We start from the raw sequence: 20,832 nt of genomic DNA, 5'->3' as shown, positions 1-20,832 counted from the left end.
TTTTTATTTTTACTTACGAAGATTGAGGGTCTGAATTGAGTTAAAGACTTGATTTATTGTGCTAAGTGCCTTGCTTTTGCATTCTGTGCTCTATTCCATTTATTATTTCTCACCCAAAGGTAACGTATTTCGCTCCAAACTTGTAGGACTTGGTTTCCAATCCTGGCGCTGTAGTTTCACCTTTGAGAAAAGGGGGCGTTCACTAATGGTGTCACGCTTTGAGGGGTAATGGTTTCGGGAAATTATTTCAGTTAGGGCCAAGAGAGAAGGCGGGGAGGGGGGGGGGTAAGAAGTGCAACATCATGCTTGTTTAAAACAATAAGTTTTATAACTTACAAAAAAAAAACAGCGTGACATTAGACAAAGGGTTTAAATTATTTTTTCAGACATTTAGAACTTCCTCTCCTATTAATTCCTCCCTAAAAAAAAAGGGGGGGGGGAAGTTAAAAATTTTTGACATCATTTATGAACAGCCCCAAAGAGGGCAGAGGAGGGGTGGGTGCTGAGGTGTACGGCTACGGTAGCGTGGTTGCTTGGTGCGTTAAGCGATGAACTATACAGTTGAAGGATTATTTTGAGTTTTAAAGCTACTGTTAATCTTTTTATGTCGTGATAGTGGCGTCGTGTCCAACAAGAAGTCAAATGGATCCGTGGACTTTGGCAACAGCTCTAGTCTTGGCGAATATCTTTAAATTTCAAAGGTACTGTAATAGGTTTTTGAAAAGGTGTGTACGCATTTTTGTTGAAGAAAAATGATCATTTCACATCAGGAGAGGGGGAGGGGGAGACGTGGACTTTTTTTTATTCACCAGACTTTCTTAGCACGGGCATCGCCGTGCGGGTACTACTAGTATGAAATATTTATGCAGCCACATTCAGAAGTCCGCCTTGAAGGCATCTTTCTTTCATTGCACGCAACTCCAAAAATATCACAAAATAAATTTCGTCTGGCGTAGTTTTCCGTTTAGACTCTTAAATGCATCGGAAAAAATAATTAATGTTTCTACAAAATGTTTCACTGCTTTTTTTGGGGGAATGAAGAAACAATTCCTGTAAAAAACCGAAGCAATGAAATAAAATAAAACGGAAATGACGTCATAAAATGGCAACTATTTTATAACATTTAACCGATACATACTAAACTTGATCGATGTCAACTTGTAAATATTGCCGGTGTTTGACGAGTTATGCGTATTGCCCCACATTAAACCAATGCAAAGGTTTCCACTGATTATCTTAGAAAAAAATATATACCTCCTATTTTAGTTTACAGCAAATTAGGAAGCGTTGATACTAAAAATAACCATTTTCTCACTATAAATCACTCTTACATTTTATATTTGCTTCTTTCCTAGAAACATTTAAATATAGTTTCCGTTTCAAGTTTTAAACACAAACAAATACGCTGAATTTCTTTAACATCTAAAACGCCATTTTCTTTATTTACTATGCTTTGTAGACGCATGAAAGTGTTTGAAAAGTCATAGAAAAACTAAATATTTATTTTGAAAACTATTTTTCTAACCTGCGTACAAGTGTGATGCGTGTGAATGTACGCCCCGACATATATCATTTTTCAATTTCACTCTATTTTTCCCTCACCGCCACCTATCAATAAAAATAACTTCTCACTTCGTGAAAAATCTTAACATTTATTCAATTTTAACTAATGGAAACATCTACGCAACGCCCACTGAATCCAATTTTATTATTCATAAGCTCGAAGCGTCATCTAAACAGATTTTGAAAAACGAACATCTTTAGTTTGATTCTTTTTAGGCTTAAGTCTTAAATTGTAAACAAAATATCTTCAGCCGTGAAACATGCCGTCTGCTAACAAGTCGCGGGAAATCTGGAGGATTTGTCAACGGAATGTGCTCTTTCCTCAAATGGAATTCATTATGGGATTTGTAAGCGGAAGTAGGTGGGAAGTAAACCATTACATTTCGAGCAAGGCAAGGATTATGAGTCATTAAAGGCCGAGCTACGGGATGGAATTTTAAATTAGCATTTAAATTACACTGATAATGGCTTACTGGTTTCAAAGTCGCCGAAATAGTTCTTATACTAGAAGTGAGTGCACAGCATCAAACAAGTGTTGACAGCTTTATCTGGTCTTTTCCATTACGTGTTCAATTATGTCAAATTTCTTTTTTTTTCTTTTTCTTTTTTTTTTTTTTTTTTTTTGTAGTATTGGAGGGGGGGGGGGAAGCGTGCAAGTCAAATTGGAGTTAAAATTTACTCCACTGTATTTTTTAGTTCGTCAATCTGGTATTTATTTCAAAAGAAATTCATCCAAACCTGTTTTTATGCGGTGGATAGGGACCACATAAAAAAAAAATCGTATAAAGAATTTTTTTTTTTTTTCGAAACTTCACGAGTAGCTTTAAAAATTTGCTTTCGCAACACAGTTAATTTTTTTTTTACTATTATTCGGTGAATAGGAACCTTATTAAAAAAAATCTCAGATAGAAAATAAAGCAGAAACTTACAAAATTTTAATATTTAAACGAAATGAAAATAAACCAAGTGATAATTTTTGCCGAGTAGTCGGACAGAATTTCCCAAATAAGGAGTGTTTTGGGAGGTCACAGTGACTTTCCATCGGGGTGCCTATGTCGTCACTTAGAAAATACTACCTCGCTCTCGTTTTAAAAATAATTTCGTCAATTGAATCCCAATAAAATTGAAATTTTAATACACCGCACAAAAAAAAATCCCACAAAAACAGGTTTGGGTGTAGGTTTAAATGTTAGTTTTGTAAAAACACACACACACAGTTTTAACGAAAATATATAGTTATATTGCATGATCGTTGATAAATTTCTTTTTGAAGCACGAAAGATTTGATAGTTGTCAATTGTGGAGATGTACCATTACGTGTTATTAAAATTAATATGATCATTTTATCGGGAACAGAAAACCTATCTTTAATATGTAAAAATTGAGCTTTATGACAAAGGTTTTATCGCCGAAAGATTTGTAGGTGATTATTCTGCAAAACGCGTTCGCAGTTCTATTTGAAAATGCGTCACTCTTTCTTTCTTTGTTGGTTTCTTTCAATCTTGTTTTAAAAACTTCTGTCATTTGATAACTGATTCCTTTAATCAAGCATTACAATTTAATCGGTCATTATTTTTCCAAAAAATTAATGTATAATGTCGTAAAATTTTAAGTGAATTGGTTATCTTCTTTACTAATAATAAAGCTGTAAGTCTGGATCTCTGTCTGGATGTCAGAATATCCGCCTGGATGTTCGGACGTCTATGACGCTCATAACGCCTAGACCATTCGTCAGATTTTCATGGAATTTGGCACAAAATTAGTTTGTAGCATAGAAGTGTGCACCTCTTTCTATTATTTTATTTTTACCACCATTGGTGGATTTAATTCTTCTGCACTGAGCGAATTGTCAGAACATGGACGAGCAAATTACCATAACGTGAACGAGCAACTTAACATAGCATATTGGCGAGAAATTCGTCATCCATTATTTGTAAATGTACAGGCAAACCAAATAATCTTTCAATTTTCTACTATGGTCAAAGCCGCGCGGGTACCGCTAGTGCTCAATAAAAACCCTATAAACACAAAATGCTTATTTTTTAGGCTGCTGTGGTTGAAATAGGAGGAAATATTATTCTCCAAACTTCCAAACTGCTATTAAACTTAACAGGGAGAGGCCGCACATATAAGTTTGTTTTCGCATTTGGGCTCTAAGTTAGGCGACAAGTAAAATTTCAATCATCTTAACTATTAATAAAGCTGAAAGTCTGGATCTCTGTCTGGATGTTAGGATCTCTGCTTGGATGTTTGGATGTCTGTGACGCGCATAGCGCCTAGACCGTTCGGCCGATTTTCATGAAATTTGGTACAAACTTAGTTTGTATCATGGGAGTGTGCACCTAGAAGCGATTCTTTGAAAATTCGATTTTGTTCTTTTTCTATTTCAATTTTAAGAAAATTTTACCGAGCAAATTATCACAAAGTGGACGAGTAAATTACGAAATTATCGTAACGTGGAACCGTAACATGGGCAAGAAAATGAATATAGCAAATTGGCGAGAAACTCATCATCCACTTTTTGTAAATATAGAGGCGAACCAAACGATCTTTTAATTTTCTACTAGGGGCAAAGCCGTACGGGTACCACAAGTAATCAATAAAGTACAAAGGTTTCCTTAATAAAAAAAAATATTTCAAGTTTTAAGCATCAGGACGAACATTTATTAAATGGAACAAACAATAACTCACTCAATAAGGCAAAGTATTTAGCTTAATATGTATCATTTTCTGCATCATATATTCTGTAACTAAATTGAAACCAGTTTGTCGTTTTCAATTTAATTAATATCATAGCAAAAACCTGCGACTCAAACAATCCAAGATGTTTGAAAGTGAAAAATCTTGTCTCACATATTTCGATTGTGATTTACAATAATCAGAATTTTTTATATTTTTTACAAAATTAAAAGAATTTTTTATAATTTTTACAAGACATTTTAGGCATTCAAGAATTTAGGTATTCAATGATTAGGTATTCAATTAAAAATTAGGTATTCAAGGATTAATACCTAAAGAATGATGCTCAATTGTCATTTTTGTTGTTACTGCATTACTGGAAAGAAGAAGCCGCTTTGAAGATATTTAACAGGGAAAAATAAAAGTTTTGAAAACATTAATGTTAATATCAGGCAGCATTCAAATAGTCAAATTATAGCATCAAAATCATCTTTTGATCATCTCTGAGCTATGATAATTTTGCAGCGGGAGGACTATTTTCCACAAAATAATTCAAAGGATTGTTTTAAACCATATAATAATGATTTTGATTCCAGGTATTAAGCCACTTTGAAAACGATTTCATTCTTCTTGAACAAGTTAGAATTTGCTTCTTGGTTATCTTTAGATAAAATCAAAGAAAAGAATTGTCTATTCAAGTTTTTAAATTATTTCGACACTACTTTCGTCAAAACTCGAAATTTTACTTCGAAAAACGTCATTAACTGAATAAATATGTGATTTTACATATTTCACAGTTTGCAACAATCCAAAATAATAAAGAACACTATTAAAGTCAACCAAATAAAGAAGAATATACATTTTGCGCCATCCTGAGCACGTGACAAGAAGTAATTTATAAAAGGATATTCCAGCAGGAACAAACTTACTCAACCGTGAAAAGTATCACGGGTGAAAAGAACGATATTAAACCTTAAAATATCACCTGTTGCACATCCGCGGCGAAATGAATGAAGCTTCCATGAGTTGCATGGAATAAATGCATGAATTCCCACTAAATATACCACACGCAGTCACCAATATAAATCAACCAAAGAAAGAACAAAATATTAACCTAAATTTTTGTCATGGAAATTACCAGCAAAATGGCAATTTGAAGGCCGTTTGGAGAGACAACATTCAAGGCAACTGCATTCGAAAAATAAAACATTGTCATGTAACCTGATCAAAAAAATTATGTGAAAATTGTTCCGAAGTTTGGATGTTTATTTGATATCTCATAAAAATTCCCCACTTTTTTCCCTTACGCTACAAGAATGAGTTCTAAACTTTATAAAAAAAATACTTGACACATGAAGGACACGGAAGCAAGATGAAACATAATAGTCGGCAGTCTTTTTAATGGAGGATTTATTTTCCCCTTTGTTTAAACACTTACAATTCATTTATTTATTTATTTATTTATGCTACGATTTTTGGAGATATTGACGCATTTTATGCTTTAATTTGAATTGAATGTTTTAAAACTATTTTTTAATTATGCTTAAGACATTTAAATACAGTCGAGTTGGGAAAATTCTTTTAATATGAGGGATATTCTATTATTCGGTGTCAAAACAATAAATTACAACTATTTGGAACATTGAACATTTATTCTATTGGGATGTTGGTTTAACCATTAAGCGAAATTGACTGTAAAAATTTTTATGAAGTAAATGTTTACCTTTAAGCGGATACAATTAATAATTGCAAAAATGTTACCACTATATCACAAACTGCAGAAAGTTTCAAAATAATCTATACAATGGGATCTATAATAACATTCTAGGTTAGCTGATAAATTTAACATTCCACCCCCCCCCCCCCTGCAACAAAAATGAAAGTAAACTTTTCTATAAAATCATTCAAACCAAAGGGTGTTTAGTAAAGTAAAACATAGTTTCCATACGTTTTTAAATTATTCAAATATACAAAAACATCAAAATTCCTCATTAAAATGTGTTTTCATCCTTTTAACTATCTTAATTGGAACGAGTTATTACTTCCACAAAAAAAATGTGAGATTATTATTAGTAGAGCAATCAGCATTTTAAGCACTATGTATTACATATTTATGAAAGTGAACGCGGTTTTTATAAAAGTTCTGAATTGTAAAATAATCTATGCCTGATTTTTATTAATACAATGTCAAAAGTATAGTATTTTTTTCAGATTAAAAGTTGGATATTTCAATATTTCTGTTTTCATATAAATATGTATATTTTATCATTTTACTTTTAAAATAGGAAAGTGTATTAAATTCTGCCACACTGTTAAAAATTCAGGAAGATTTTCAGGTAATTGTTACTGTAAAATGGCGGACTAACGCATCGCTGATTTTTACGGTAATTTATACCGGAGAAATAAGCGATCCCAGCGCCAATTGGTTGCTGTGGCCTATCGAGGAAACCGTAAAATTTTACAGTAACATTTGATTTTTACGGTAATAGTTACTGGCAACATGGATGCCAGTAACAATTACCGTAAATTTTCCGGAAAATTTTTAACAGTGCAGCCTATTTGTTGAGTTTTATACAGCATGTATTTTTCCTTTCATTCGTTGATAAAAGATGTAATTTCAAATGTACATGATAGTTTCTTCTCAGAATATCAACAGTTAGAGGGAAAAAATTAAATATAATTTTCTAAAACTACGGCCGTGTATTAAGTATTACAAAATCGTAATCGTAATTATCGGCATATTTATTTTGCACAAATTATAAATTAGAAAAGCACGATGCTCTAAAAGCTACTTATTTACAGGGAGAAAGTAATTCTTTCCTTGAAATAAAGAAAAACAAATGTAAAACAAATTATACTCTGGATCTTTTTTTTTTTCACTAAATATTTTTTAAAATATTCAGATGTTAAAAAACAATGAAAAAAACCTTGGACTGGTTTTAATAGCTAAACATCTAAAAATCAAAACGAAAACAGTAAGAAAAGAAAAAAAAATGGGGTCATTTCAAACATTAATCCAAAGATGGAGCATTTCGGTACTTTAAATCATGAGCACTTTTCCATGAATTGCCATCTTCGATTCAAATTAATGAATTGAGGCAGTGAGAAGCAAAGGAATGTTAGTGGACATTTTCAAGTTTTGAGTAAAATGCGTTTAAAGATGAGGTCATAGGTAGACTTTCATTGAATTTTTTTCTAAATCAAGCCGTATAGCAGCAACTGCCAGGGCTACTAGTACAATCTCCTGCCCCAAGACAGAGGAGAGGTTCACCTACCATGTGTACTGGTTATCTCCAAATTTTTAATTTTGCCACTTACATCCCTTTGCTTATATATATATATATATATATATATATATATATATATATATATATATATATATATATATATATATATATATATATATATATATATATATATATATATATATATTAAAACTTGAAGTAAAATATTCTACATTTAGACAGCGCAAATGCAGCTATAGTATTAGAGTATTAAATGTAAATCTAATAATAACATAAAATTGAAAACACAGCTCAGGATTCAATTATTTCTCATTGGCGTCTCGGCACTATGACGCCCAGGTAAAAAAAAAAAAAAAAGAAAAAAAAAAGGAATTTTTTTTTTCTTTTTTTTAATTTTATTTTTGCCTCCCTCTTCCCCTTTTTTTTCGTTCTTTCTTCTTTTTCTTTTCCCCCTTTTTTTCTTTTTTCCGTCCTTTTTTTTCCTTTTTTAACCGACTTCAAAAAGGAGGCGGTTATCAGTTCATACCGTATGTATGTTTTTTTTTTTTGTTTGTCCACTCATAGCGTCTCACCTAGTGAACCGATTTTGATGATTCTTTTTTTAATGGATAGGGGATGGCTCAACTTAGGTCCCATTACTTTGTTTGACCATATTTGTTCTTTAGAAAAAACGTTATGGGCAAAAAACAGTACATTTTATGCAATTTCCCTATTAAATGATTAAAATGATATTGTATCTGACTTTGCATCCGTGGATAACGGTGGCTCAGTGGTAGAATTCTCGCCTCCAACACGAGCGACCTGGGTTCAAATCCCAACTAGGACACAGTGAATTTTACTAAAATTTCGTTTTTACTGTTTCCCGTATTTTCTCGAATGTTCTATTAATTTCTGTATCTTTCCAAGTCTGGAAAGTTCCAGCACTTTCTCAAGTTGTATATAAGGAGATGTAACGTTCATTCGTGGTTCTGAATAAAGATCTCGAGTTGAGACTAACGAGTATTCGCTTCATTTGGCTTTCACATTGTCTTCGCTATCTTTATCTACGTGACAATATGAAACTCTTTGTTATAAAAGTTTGGTGCTATATAACATTAATAGTAATTGTAATGATAATTTTGAATAAAGGCTTTTCTAAAGCAATACAGTGATATAGAGCCGAACTTCTTACTAGGTAACTTCTTACTTTTACTGAAATATCTACATTTACACTAAAAAGAATGAAATAAAAAAATTTTGAAAAAAAAAATAGAACCGACTTCAAAATTGCTCTAAAAAGTGAAAAATAATTTTATTCTTTAAACACCATCGATAATGCTTTTAAACATAATTTTTGAAGTTGGCGCAAAAACGATAGATAAAATCATTCACAGTCATAACTCAACTACAACTATAAATTTAACCAGGCCCAGTTTCTTCACTATCACATAAATTATGCATTGATGACAACATATTTGAATAACGATATAAATGTTTCGTTCGTAACTTTGGATGCTTTTCTGAAAAAAATATGAACGAAGCATGGTTACACTGGATTTTACGTTTTGTTTTTGCGCCAACTTCAAAAATTATGTTTAAAAGCATTATCGATGGTGTTTAAAGAATAAAATTATTTTTCACTTTTTAGAGCAATTTTGAAGTCGGTTCTATTTTTTTTTTCAAAATTTTTTTTTTCCCTTTTCTTTTTTGTTCTTTTTATTTTCCAGAACGAGAAACTTTCAGAAGCCATGTTGCACTGAATTTGCCTATAAACTCTGAGAAAATTTTAATCTGTAGACTAAAAATTTTTCCTGGCACACAATAACTTACAATTTTTCTCAATCTCTGTTTTTCAACACATATTTTTTAATGTGTAAGTTTGTTAATCATTCGAAGTCCATAATTCACTCTAATTGTGTTTGAACTTGTTATGCTTGTTAGTTATATTACAGATAATCCAGCATAACGAGAAATTACACACACATATTTATAAACACGAGTATATAATTTCTCGTTATGCTGGATTATCTTTAATATAGCACAAAAGAAAAAGTTCAAGCAAAATTAGAATGAATAACGAACTTAAGTGAATTATTCACTACCTTCTCGACAATGAAGTCAGATTTAGACTCCTTAATCAAGAAAAAGGTGGCAAATTCCTTTTCGAAATCTAATTGCGTAGAAAGTATGGAGGGTACCTGAACCAGTTACTGTTAATGAACTGATTTCCCGAAAAACTTCAAGGACGAAAGGAAGGAAGAAAATAGCAGCAGTCTAATCAATTGTCGAAACCGGTTTTTACCGTTTGTGTAGTAAGTGCATATTTTACGGAGCGTTATGAAAACCCGAATTGGAATACAAAACATCATTAATAACATGAAGTACGCTTGTTCACTCTTTTGAAAAATACAGATGCATAAAATATTGTCGCAAAGAAATTTTTTGTCTAACATTTTACTTCCTTTTACAAAAAAGGAAGTATTGTATTCGAGAAAAAAAATTCACTCAAAAATCGACCTTAATTTCCATTTTACTCACCCCTGAATGAATATTGAGTTTTTTTTTTTTTTTTTCCGACTCGACCACACGTGGATAAGTGCCTAAGAACGTAGAGACACGCGAAATAACCATTTTGACGATTCATGAGTTAGTTACAACGAGTTTTTTCGTGACATCTGTATGTACGTGTGTATGTGCGAATATGCGTATTTGCGTATGTGCCTATGTATGTCGCACTCAAAAACGGTATGTCCTAGATAGTTGAAATTTGGTACGTAGACTCCTAGTGGGGTCTAGTTGTGCACCTCCCCTTTTGGTTGCATTCGGATGCTCCAAAGGGGGTCTTTTTCCCCTTTTTGGAGGATAATCATTCTTAATTTCGATGTAAAATCAAGTGGTGTTATAATTTGACGGACACTTGGCGATATATTTGGCGGGATTTTTTTTTTAATCTGTTTCAATTTGGCCACTGTTGGTGATATTTAGAGAGTAAACTATTGAATCACATTAAAATTGCCACTAATGGGGAAATGACATTAAATTGGAGTAAAACGAAGTTATGTGATGCACACATCAGCTCGTTTTCTCTTTCACTTAAAAAAATGTTAACGTCCAAAATATGCATGTAAATTTGAATTGAAAATTTTGTCTCATTGTATTTTTTTAAGCAAGTATTCCGTAGTTTTTAAACAGTGTGACACACTTTTTAACAATAGATAATTGTCCCCTTTAATTTCCATAACATGGATTTTGATTTGGCATATCACTTATACTTGATTTTTTGCGCATTTTGAGCTGATGTAGCGAGAAGAAATAGAGATTTTTAGAAAAACAAAGACAAATTTCGTGTCTATGGGAGATTTGTCAAGGATCGTCATATAGGGGGGTCAGGGCGAGGGATTAATTGCTCCTGGCTTTGAAAAATGGATGTTTTGGCATATAAGTGGGAGTGGTTTTGTTGCTTTTTGATAAAATTAGCATTGAGTATACACCCTTTAGCCCCCAATCCTAGAAATATTCGAAATGGCGAGCCAAAATTTTGATTCAGAACTTTTTTTTTTGTCCTTTTTATAAATTAATTATATATAATCACGCTTAGCCTCCCCACCTGTCGGGGATACAACTAACATCCTATTGCTACAAAATTAAAATTAGGTTGGTATTTAGGTTCCATTAGTCATCTTTATTTTTTTCATTTTCGTCATTTACACCCAATTCCTTCCAGATGATTTAATTATAAATAGAAAAACAAACAATTAATTAATTAATCAGTGAAATAAAACATTTTACTTTTCAGTATAATGTGTTCCGTTAGTTTAAAGGTGAGCTTGTTTTAGTTTAAAATACCATGTATTCTTTAAATTTCTTAAAGTGTTGTTTTTTAACATTCAATACACTGACATTCCTTTAAATGAGGTTTTACTGCGCGTAGCATAGTTCAGCAATGAAACAAGTATTACAGTTTAAGGAACAGAACTGAACTTAATGAGTTTCGATGGGTTTTTCTCCCCCCCCCCCTAAACTTACTTTATTTGATGCAGAGACTGAAATTTTCTGCATTTCTTAAACTCTGCATTGTTTCAAGAAATTTTTCTGCTCAAAATTACATTTACATACTAAGTAAAGTGCGAGAAAATTCTTAAATATTAAAACTAAATAAGTCATGAAAGTCTTGAGACTTACCAAAAATTGATTAGTTTATCAATGAATCGATACCAAAAGTGGGAAGACGCCTTAGCAGAAATATTGCTTTTTTTTAAATTTAAAAGTAAACTCTAGATTTTTTTTTGGGGGGGGGGATTCATATTACAGTGCAGTGCTTTTTTGAAAATTCTTATTGGGGGATTTTAACCTAAAGCTGCGGTGGCCAACTCATCAGTCTAGATTAAATTTTTATTTTGAGAAAGCTTTGCGATCTATTTTGAAAACATTTCGTTTCATGGTGCGAGGAGGTAAAAAAATAAAATATTTAAAAATTAATGGTTTAGCAGTGTAAAATGACTTAGAAAGGAAAAGCAAATAAAAAATCATTATGCATAAAAAATGATAACTACATGACAGTTCTCTTTTTAGAAAAAAAAAAAAAACTTAGTTTGAATTTATATCAGGAAACACAATTGATGCAGTGAGAAGCAAAGGGATGGAAGTGAAAAAAATCAAAAATTTGGATATATTTTGTGCAAATGTTAGGAGAACTTATCTCCTGTTTCGGGGAAAGAGATAGAACTAGTATCCCTGGTAGGTAATTGCCATACATCAAGTTTTAGAAGAAAAAGAAATATGAATGCCTACCTAAAATCTGAACTTTAAGTGCGTTTTTCAACTTAAAAAGGTCCCCTTACATTCCTTTGGTTCTCACTGCAACAATTATGAAATGTACTTCAGTGGGAGAATTTTAAAAAACAAGAAGTGTGGTTGTTATTTTTAATATTAAATATCCTCATATATATAAAATATCGAATATCACTGATCGAGTAACGCTTTGACGTCACCAACAATGAAACTTCGCGCCATATCATGTTAATTTGATAATATTTTCTGGCAAAGTTTGAGATGCAAGGAAAATCTTTATTTTGACCAAGCTGAACTGGATCGGTCACTTAACTGTTTTGCTGGTAAGACTGTCATTTTAGGGGAATGAAGAAACGAAAAATTGGTCAACAATGAAAGCTACTGCCCAACCACGGATTGCGTGGTATTTTCATATGTCCAGATAAGACGAATCTAGGTGAATAAGGGGGAAAAGTAAAAATCTGATGCGCGTATTCCTTTTATTTGAATGAGACTCTGCTTCTTCAAAAACTGACATCGGTAAAAAAATAATGGATTCGTCCATTTCCGGCTGTAAAACGGATGTTTGTCTTTCCATACAATCCGTGGTCGGAAAGTATCTACTGGAGTTTAGGGTTAATCCACTCAAGTGAGGGTTAAAATTTAAACTATCTAAATATCACCAAACAGGCAATGGCTTCGTTCAAGCGTAGTAGCAATTTTCTCCCGTCATACCTTGACGGGCAATTTCCTAGTCTGGATAAAAAATGTCAAAGTCGGTCGGGGCCTTATCGCGGAGCCCCCGAGTATGTGTAGTTCGATCGACTAGATTAATTGAGATCAATCTGTAGGCCACCCCCAACCTTGAGGAACACTTGCATTAGTAAAGTTTATCTCGTGTAGCTAATTCCTTTAGGAAAGAGATATAAGCTAACTAGTATGTTGTGGCCATCACGAAACTTTCTTCTATATTTTTCCTTTTTCTGATCCCTCCCCATGCTTGACGAGGAAGCAATATTCCTAACAAAAACAAAATTACACATGCAAAAACTTGACGACCATCCCAATGTCTGAATTATTGTAAAAACAAAACAAAGAGCGAAAATTGAAAGTTACTTTAAAAGCTTAACTTGAATTAATTACAAATATTTTATTTATTAACAAACATAAGATGGCAACAGTTAAAAATTTTAAATCATTGAGATAATATTTCCTATCATTTCCATACAATTAAAATCACGAGAAATACGCAGACGACAATCTATTACGATTTATCTTTCTTATTGTTGCATTAATAAAAATATTTTTATTCGCAAAAAAAAAAAAAAAAAAAATCAACACCTCTTGGAGCGATCGGCGTCAAAATCGAACCAAAGCCTGTTTACATATGGATTCACATATATTCCAAATTTCAACCAGAACGTAGCATTACCTTTTGAGATAGGGTACTCAAAATGGAAAAAAAGAACGGGTGATTGCGCTACCCCCTTTTTAGCTGTTGACACAAAAATAAAATCAGTTCTTATACCCACTAAGGGTTACTTGCCGATAAATTTTTCTTTCATTCCGTTCATTATTTCTTGAGATACAGAAGTCACAATTGACGACAAAAAACGTTCTATAGCTCAACCCCCGTTTGAGTTATTGACACCAAAATTGAATCAGCACCTGTTCCTGTTAATACCAACATATGGACCAAATTTTGTTTGATTCCGCCAGTTACTTCCTGAGGAATAGCAAGCACGCGTAACTCGAAAAACGTCCCATTGCTCCACCCCCCTTGGAGGAATTCGCGCCAAAAACTAATGGGCACAAGTTCACATAGGGGCACAAATGTGTACTAAATTTCGTTCGATTTCATGCGGTAGTTTTTGTTGTAGAGCGGCCACAAAAAACTGGTCACACACAGACGTGACACACATACATACACACACACATACATACATACACACACACATACACACACACACACAGACAGACAGACATTTTCCAAAAATGGTCGAAATGGACTCAGCACACCTCAAAACGTTCGAATCCGTCAAAATTCGAAATTCGAAAATTTGCACGAATCCAATACTTTCTTCTATATATTAGATATAGAAGAAAGTAAAAAAGTCAAAGGAAGAAATAAACTGATTACAAACATGAAAATCTCGCGGTTTTTTCAAAACTAACTTGCGATGCGTGGCGTGTCACCTCTTTTGACGTTAGCGCGTGCATGTTAACACTAAATCGGCGTGTCAGAACAAAAGCCGGCCGGCGATACTTTCTTTGCAATTGGTAACCCGTCGGGTGACAAAACTCCTGTGTTTTTGACCTTCGCTCAGTGAAAACAATAGTAAAATATTTTTCCAAAAATAGTTGGAATTTTGATATCTTGAATTCAAATTATGATTTTCGCAATCACGAATTGCGTTGTTTCTGGCTTTTATGGCAACTATTATTTGAAAAATGAATGCCAGGGGATGGATGTTATGTGCTGGATACTGTTTTCGCGTAAAAAGGATTGTGTACAGTCAAAAAGGTCGTTTAAAAATAATATTCCGAGGCACATGGACTCCTGCATTATAAACGTAGAAAAATAAAGCGACGGACGACATTCAACGGTCAAGTGAAAACAATAAGGAATTCGTGATTACTCGATTACTAAAAACACGACTAAGGAAAAATTCATTCACAAATGTGACACATGTAAAAATGTTACCGTGTTCATGTGCATTCACACTATGTACCCTCCGCCAAGGAGCTTGTTTTAAATGATTTCATACAAAGAAACAATCTTCCTTTCTTTAGATTCAATTTATTTAACTAAAGTTTTGAAAAAACAAATAAACGTAAGAAAACATTTATATTTCGTACGATAATTAATGAATTGAGATAAACAAATTCACAATTTTTAAAAATAATACAATTCTAAAACAATTAAAAATTCTGATTGCAGAAGTGAATTGGAAGCAAGTTATTATCTTTTTGACTTTTGCTACTTTTTTTTTTTTTTTTTTTGGAGCTCGGCGCTTCAATCTGCATATTTATCTATCAGAGACTCCGAAACTGGCTCGGTCTTGATATGGCAAGATAAAATTCGAAATAATTATGGTGATTTGATTAAAGCTATTTATAGAATACCTACCTTTTCCTTGGTACTTTCTTTACCTGACAAAACTTTTTTTTGTGCAACTCAAAACTTTTTCATTGATAAATGATTCTTTGTACTACTTAACGTGTGTCTGCCTAAATTTTACAACTTTGCGCTTAGTAACATTATTTTCAACTCTAAAATTTTAAAAAGCAAACATTACATGCTTAAAATTTTAATCCAAATGAAAGAAAAATAGCGACATTTTCAACTCTTCACTATATATTTAACGGTAAATTTAAAAAAGAAAATTAATTCAGGTCAAACAACAATACAAATTTTAGCAAGTGTTTGCATGTATTCAACTTTGAATTCGGCTGCAAAGACATCAGTTAGAACATTTTTATTAACTGGTTACACACTTTTACTTGCCTCCATTGTGAGTCGAGATACGCATAAAAGTGCAGTCAAACTCGTTTATAACAAGCCCTGGTTTAACGAAAACCCGGATTTAATGAAGAAATCAGAAATGCATGATTGGTACAATGTTAGACCTATGGGAGCATAACTCGCTTTTTACGAGCAAACCCCGCTTACAGCTAGCAATAATGTTGTGATTCGTAAGATTTCTTTCGACTTCCAGGTCAGTTTATTCTTTCTTGATAAATTTTCTTTAACATTCCAAAGTCAACCTAAGTCAGTGATACATCATAAAACCCGAGAATAAGCGATGATAGCACATTTTTTTAAAATTTGTGGAGTAAAGGAATATTTAGTAATAATATATGTGTATGCATGTATATATTCCTCAAAAACAATGACACCACAAAGAGACATACAGACAGTTCAAAACAAAGCAACGAACTTAATTGGAACCACACAGTGATTAAAAAGAAGAAGAAAAAAAAAGCAACTATGATGATTTTTTATGATATTTTCCACAAACTCGCTTTTTTTAAGCGCTCGGTTAAAACGAGCAGATATCGCGATCCCTTTGCGCTCGTTTTAAGCGAGTTCGACTGTATTCGTAACTTTTAGTCTCCAGCGCAGCAATATATTTTGCACTAAACAAAAAATTCCACCCAAAATACAACAAGCAAAAGATTTCTCAATTTACTCATAACTTTAAAAACATCTCCCCGAAATCAAATTCCCAGATGTTTAACTAAAACATCAGAAACCTATAAAGAGAGATTAAAAACCCTCAAGAGTTGTTTACTCAGATAAACTTCGTCAGCTAATAAAAATTTTCGATAGCGCCCAAGGCTCAAATTAATTTCGCCGGAGTACTTCACGAAAGTCTTCACTAACACCATTTCGACAAAAGAAAACTAATGCCAAACTTACCAAAAAACGGAATTGCCGCTAGCACCGGTACTAAGATCCGTGAAAGCATTATTTCCGTCAACCGCTTGCTCACATAGAAACAGTCAAACTAATACGGGCCCGTGTTTGGTCTGGTGGGGTTCTGGTTTTAGTAGGGACGAGAGGGAGTTTCTCCGGTCGGTGTTTTTCCCTAAATCAATGCCGGTTTTCCCTATTCTGCTGCGGCTTGACTTTCTTTTTAAGTTTCTATTTAATAAGATATCGTAAATTTATTTAAAGCAGTTTTCTTTTCCCTTGTTACGAGCATCGGATTTCAAAAACAAAGATATGTTTGTTTTTAAAAATTGTTTGTTCATTAGAATTGTTCAATTAAAAGGATTTTTTCCTCTTGTTACAAGCATCGGATTTCAAAAGAGAAATTATATGCATTTGTATAAAATAGTTTTTAATTAGGATTTTGCAATTCAATTGATTTTTTCAATTGATTATATACTTTAGTACAAAACATTTACTAATTGGAATATTTTAAGTAAAATGATTTTTATACAATGTATTTCTCTGACATAACTTACAAGTTATATTTGCGTCTTTTTTCTTGTAAGAAAGAAAGAACTGTACACACACATTGTTAACCGACAAAACATTCGCTTCACACTTGTTTCTAAATCATGTATTAAACTTTTTTTGCTATGCAATATTTTGACTTTAAGAGATATTTACTTTTAATTATAATTTACATACGACTGTAGGACTATAGAATATTTAGTTGTTTTATTTAACTGTTCAGGTAAAACTGAGTTACTTAATAAGGTAATGTTATTACTATAACACTAGTCAACAAAAAGCAACTTTTTGTCTGCATTCTGGTTTTAAATAGTCGATTCCTACTAATTTTGGGTCGAGAAAAACGAATATGGTAGTGGATATTTTTTATTAGCTCTTGTTTTCAATAAACATTAAAGCCCACTGGAGAAAGATGCACAGCAATCACACATTGATTTAAAGGTAATGTTAAAAAGGAAAAAAAAATCCTGTGCAATAAATGTTACAGTGAAACCTGTGTGTACCACTTGCGGTGCTCTACTTTAGTGGTCAACTTAAACAGGTGGTCGACTTATAGAGGTTGAATTATATGATATAAAACTAATTATGTGCCTGACAATAGCGGTCAACTTAGACAGGTAATCAACTTACAAAGATGGTCAACTTTACATGTTTTACTGTATTAGATATACAGTCGAATCCCGCTACAACGCGATTCAACTTACGCGAAATGGTTATAACACAAGTTTTTCACCAGTAATGAATTTTAGAGCTAACGTGAATTCCTCACCCGCAACACGAAAATTTTCGGTAGTAAGCATCAGCTTCGTTATTGGCTACTAAATACTGATTTCGTGAATGGATCTGCATTCCTTTAGCATCCCTGGCTGCAGAAGTTTCCGCACCATACTAGTCTACACAGCGCTTTGTTAGTGTATCAAATAACCACTCAGCATTTCTCTCTCTCTCTCTCTTTTCTTTCATTTTAAATATTAAAGTTTGCGAAATCTGATGTCACCTTGTCGCGCTGTCTCATCTAAAGTTTGTGAAAATGGAAAGAAAAAGAGAAAGTCTGACAAATAAAGAAAAGCTAAGATTTTCGATATGTTTGAACAACTAAAAAATGCTTTGAAGGAAGTACAGAAAAAAGATATCCGTAAAAATTCAGAACTTAATTTCAATGTTGAAACTCGCAGAGTATAGTCTAAGCAAAGTAAATATTTTGAAAATGAAAATTGCTTTTGCATTTTGGATTAAATGGACCAGGAAAAGAAAACGTTGCCATAAATGGAAACGTTATAAAAGAAAAGATGAATCAACTGTATTTAAAAATTAGATATGAATAACGATCTGATCATAGTGCATAAATCATCTTCATTTTTAATTCATAAATATTATTACTGTATCTACTGTACAGTACTACTATAGCGCAACGTTTTATTATTACTACATACTGCATGTTCCGTGCTGTTTTATTTTATGTCTCTCCTTCCTATTAATCATTCAGTTTGCGCATCTTCATAGATATTTATCTCTACTGATAATAAAGCTGAAAGTCTGGATGTCTGTGACGCGCATAGCGCTTATACCGTTCGACCGATTTTCATGAAGTTTGGCACAGAATGAAATTGTAGCATGGGGGTGTACACCTCAAAGCGATTTTTCAAAAATTCAATCTTTACCTTTTTCTATTCCAACTTCAAGAAAATTGTACCGAGCAAATTATCATAATGTGGGTGAGCAAATTATCATAACACGGACGAGCAAACTAGCATAACATGGGCTAGCAAATGGACATGGCAAATTGGCGTCCTTTTAATTTTCTACTACGGGCAAAGTCATGTATGTGAACCGCTAGTGTTGAATAAAGCAGATATATAATTTTAATACAGTAAAAGTTATGTTCTTTAGGTAAGAAACTAGTGTATAGTTGAGGAACGGTTTAAAGCAATTTGAGAGGGGTGTTTATAAGTGTTTAAAAGACTTTAGTATGTTACAATAAAACTCGCGCCACGACATGATAATTTGATAATATGTTGGTAATGTTCAACATGCTGGGAAAGGCTTTATTGCCACAAGGCTGAACAGGATCCGGTAACTTAACTGTTGCACTGGTAAGACTTTCTCATTTCAGGGGAATGAAGAAACGAAAAAATGATCAACAAAACAATGAGCGCTACCTACTGGAGTTTAGGTTTAATCCCATTAAGAAGAGATATAATGGACAGAGTGAAGACTTTTTCATTCGTGAAATCCAGACCTCAAGTCACGTGACGGATTTCAAAGCAAAGCATTGGAAGAAATCAGGTTTCTTTCACTTGTTTCACGCAGAACGTGCCAACAATTCGTCGTTGGTGTGACACGTGACTTGGGTTTTTCGGTCAGCTTTTGCTAAGCATATGATTGGACTTGCTCCCTCCGTTTATTCCTGTTCTAAGGTTAATCCACTGGAGTTAGGGTTACAATTTCAACTGTCAAAATATCACCAAACAGGTAAAAGCTTCGTTCAAATGTAGAAATAATTTTCACCTGTCGTACCTTGACGGGCGATTTTCTAGTTTATATGCATCATTAATGCATACAATTCCAGCAAATTTTCTTTTCCCATCGGACCAAAAAACCAAACCTGCATTTCAAGTTTCAAGGAAAAGCCAGACATTTTCATTAATGAAAAACAGATCGATTTTTCAGTTTACTTACGTTTATTGATAATGCGGTCGACATGTTCAGATTTTTTCAATCCGCCGAAAGAAGACAAATATTTACCTCAAATGTTCCGTTACACAAACGCGAAAGTCTGAGGCACATGCATTAATTTAACAGCTTTTGCGGAAGTCAGCTATTTTCTCATTTGTTACCTGTCTTAGAAAAGCGAGAATTTTGCCATAAATAGCTATGCATGGTAGTATTAGTAGAATACATTTATAGTTAAGCCTCCACATAAAGAGTGCTTTTCAGAACAAATAAAATTGAAATAATAAATCTTCAAATAAATAATAGCCGATGATCGAGTAACCCGTGTGTTTCAACAATGAAATTCGTCCCACGGTATGATAATTTGATAATATGTTTTGATATTGCTTAACATGCAGGGAAAGGCTTTATTGTGACAAGGCTGAACTCGATCCGGCACCGTAACAGTTTTTCTGGTAAGACTGTGTCATTTCAGGGGAATGAAAAAACCAAAACAATTAACGCTATCTACTGGAGTTAAGGGTTGATCCACTGGTGCTAGGGTTAAAATTTTAATCATCAAAATATCACCAAACAGGCAATTGCTTCGTTCAAATGTTTAAGAGGATAAGTAATTTTCACCCGTTACACCTTAACGGGCGATTTTCTAGTAATCATCATATAAATAATTGCCGACGATCGAGTAACCCGCGTGTTGCAACTATGAAACTCGCGCCACGGCATGATAATTTGATAATATGTTTTGGTAATATTTAACGTGCAGGGAAAAGCGTTATTGTGACAAGGCTGAACTCGATCCGTAACTTAACAGTTTTACTGGTAATACTGTGTCATTTCAGGGGAATGAAAAAACGAAAACAATGAACGCTATATACTGGTGTTTAGGGAATCTACTGGTGCTAGGGTTAAAATTTCAACTATCAAAATATCACCAAACAGGCAATTGCTTCGTTCAAA

General features: G+C 33.1%; 1 protein-coding gene across 1 annotated transcript in view; it reads right to left on the bottom strand.

Annotated features, from left to right (window-relative positions):
* LOC129222133 (uncharacterized) overlaps positions 1–16,734 on the bottom strand; it is a 150,399-nt gene extending 133,665 nt beyond the window's left edge. Inside the window, exon 1 of the mRNA XM_054856584.1 lies at positions 16,660–16,734. Within this exon, the coding sequence (XP_054712559.1) occupies positions 16,660–16,708 (49 nt within the window). The 5' untranslated portion in view covers positions 16,709–16,734. The remainder of the gene's footprint in view (positions 1–16,659) is intronic.
* Positions 16,735–20,832: the final 4,098 nt, after the last annotated feature.

The sequence above is a fragment of the Uloborus diversus genome, chromosome 5 (assembly GCF_026930045.1).
Source record: "Uloborus diversus isolate 005 chromosome 5, Udiv.v.3.1, whole genome shotgun sequence".
Taxonomy (NCBI): domain Eukaryota; kingdom Metazoa; phylum Arthropoda; class Arachnida; order Araneae; family Uloboridae; genus Uloborus; species Uloborus diversus.
The sequence above is the reverse complement of the archived record's forward strand: the minus strand, read 5'-3'. Positions and strand labels throughout refer to the sequence as shown.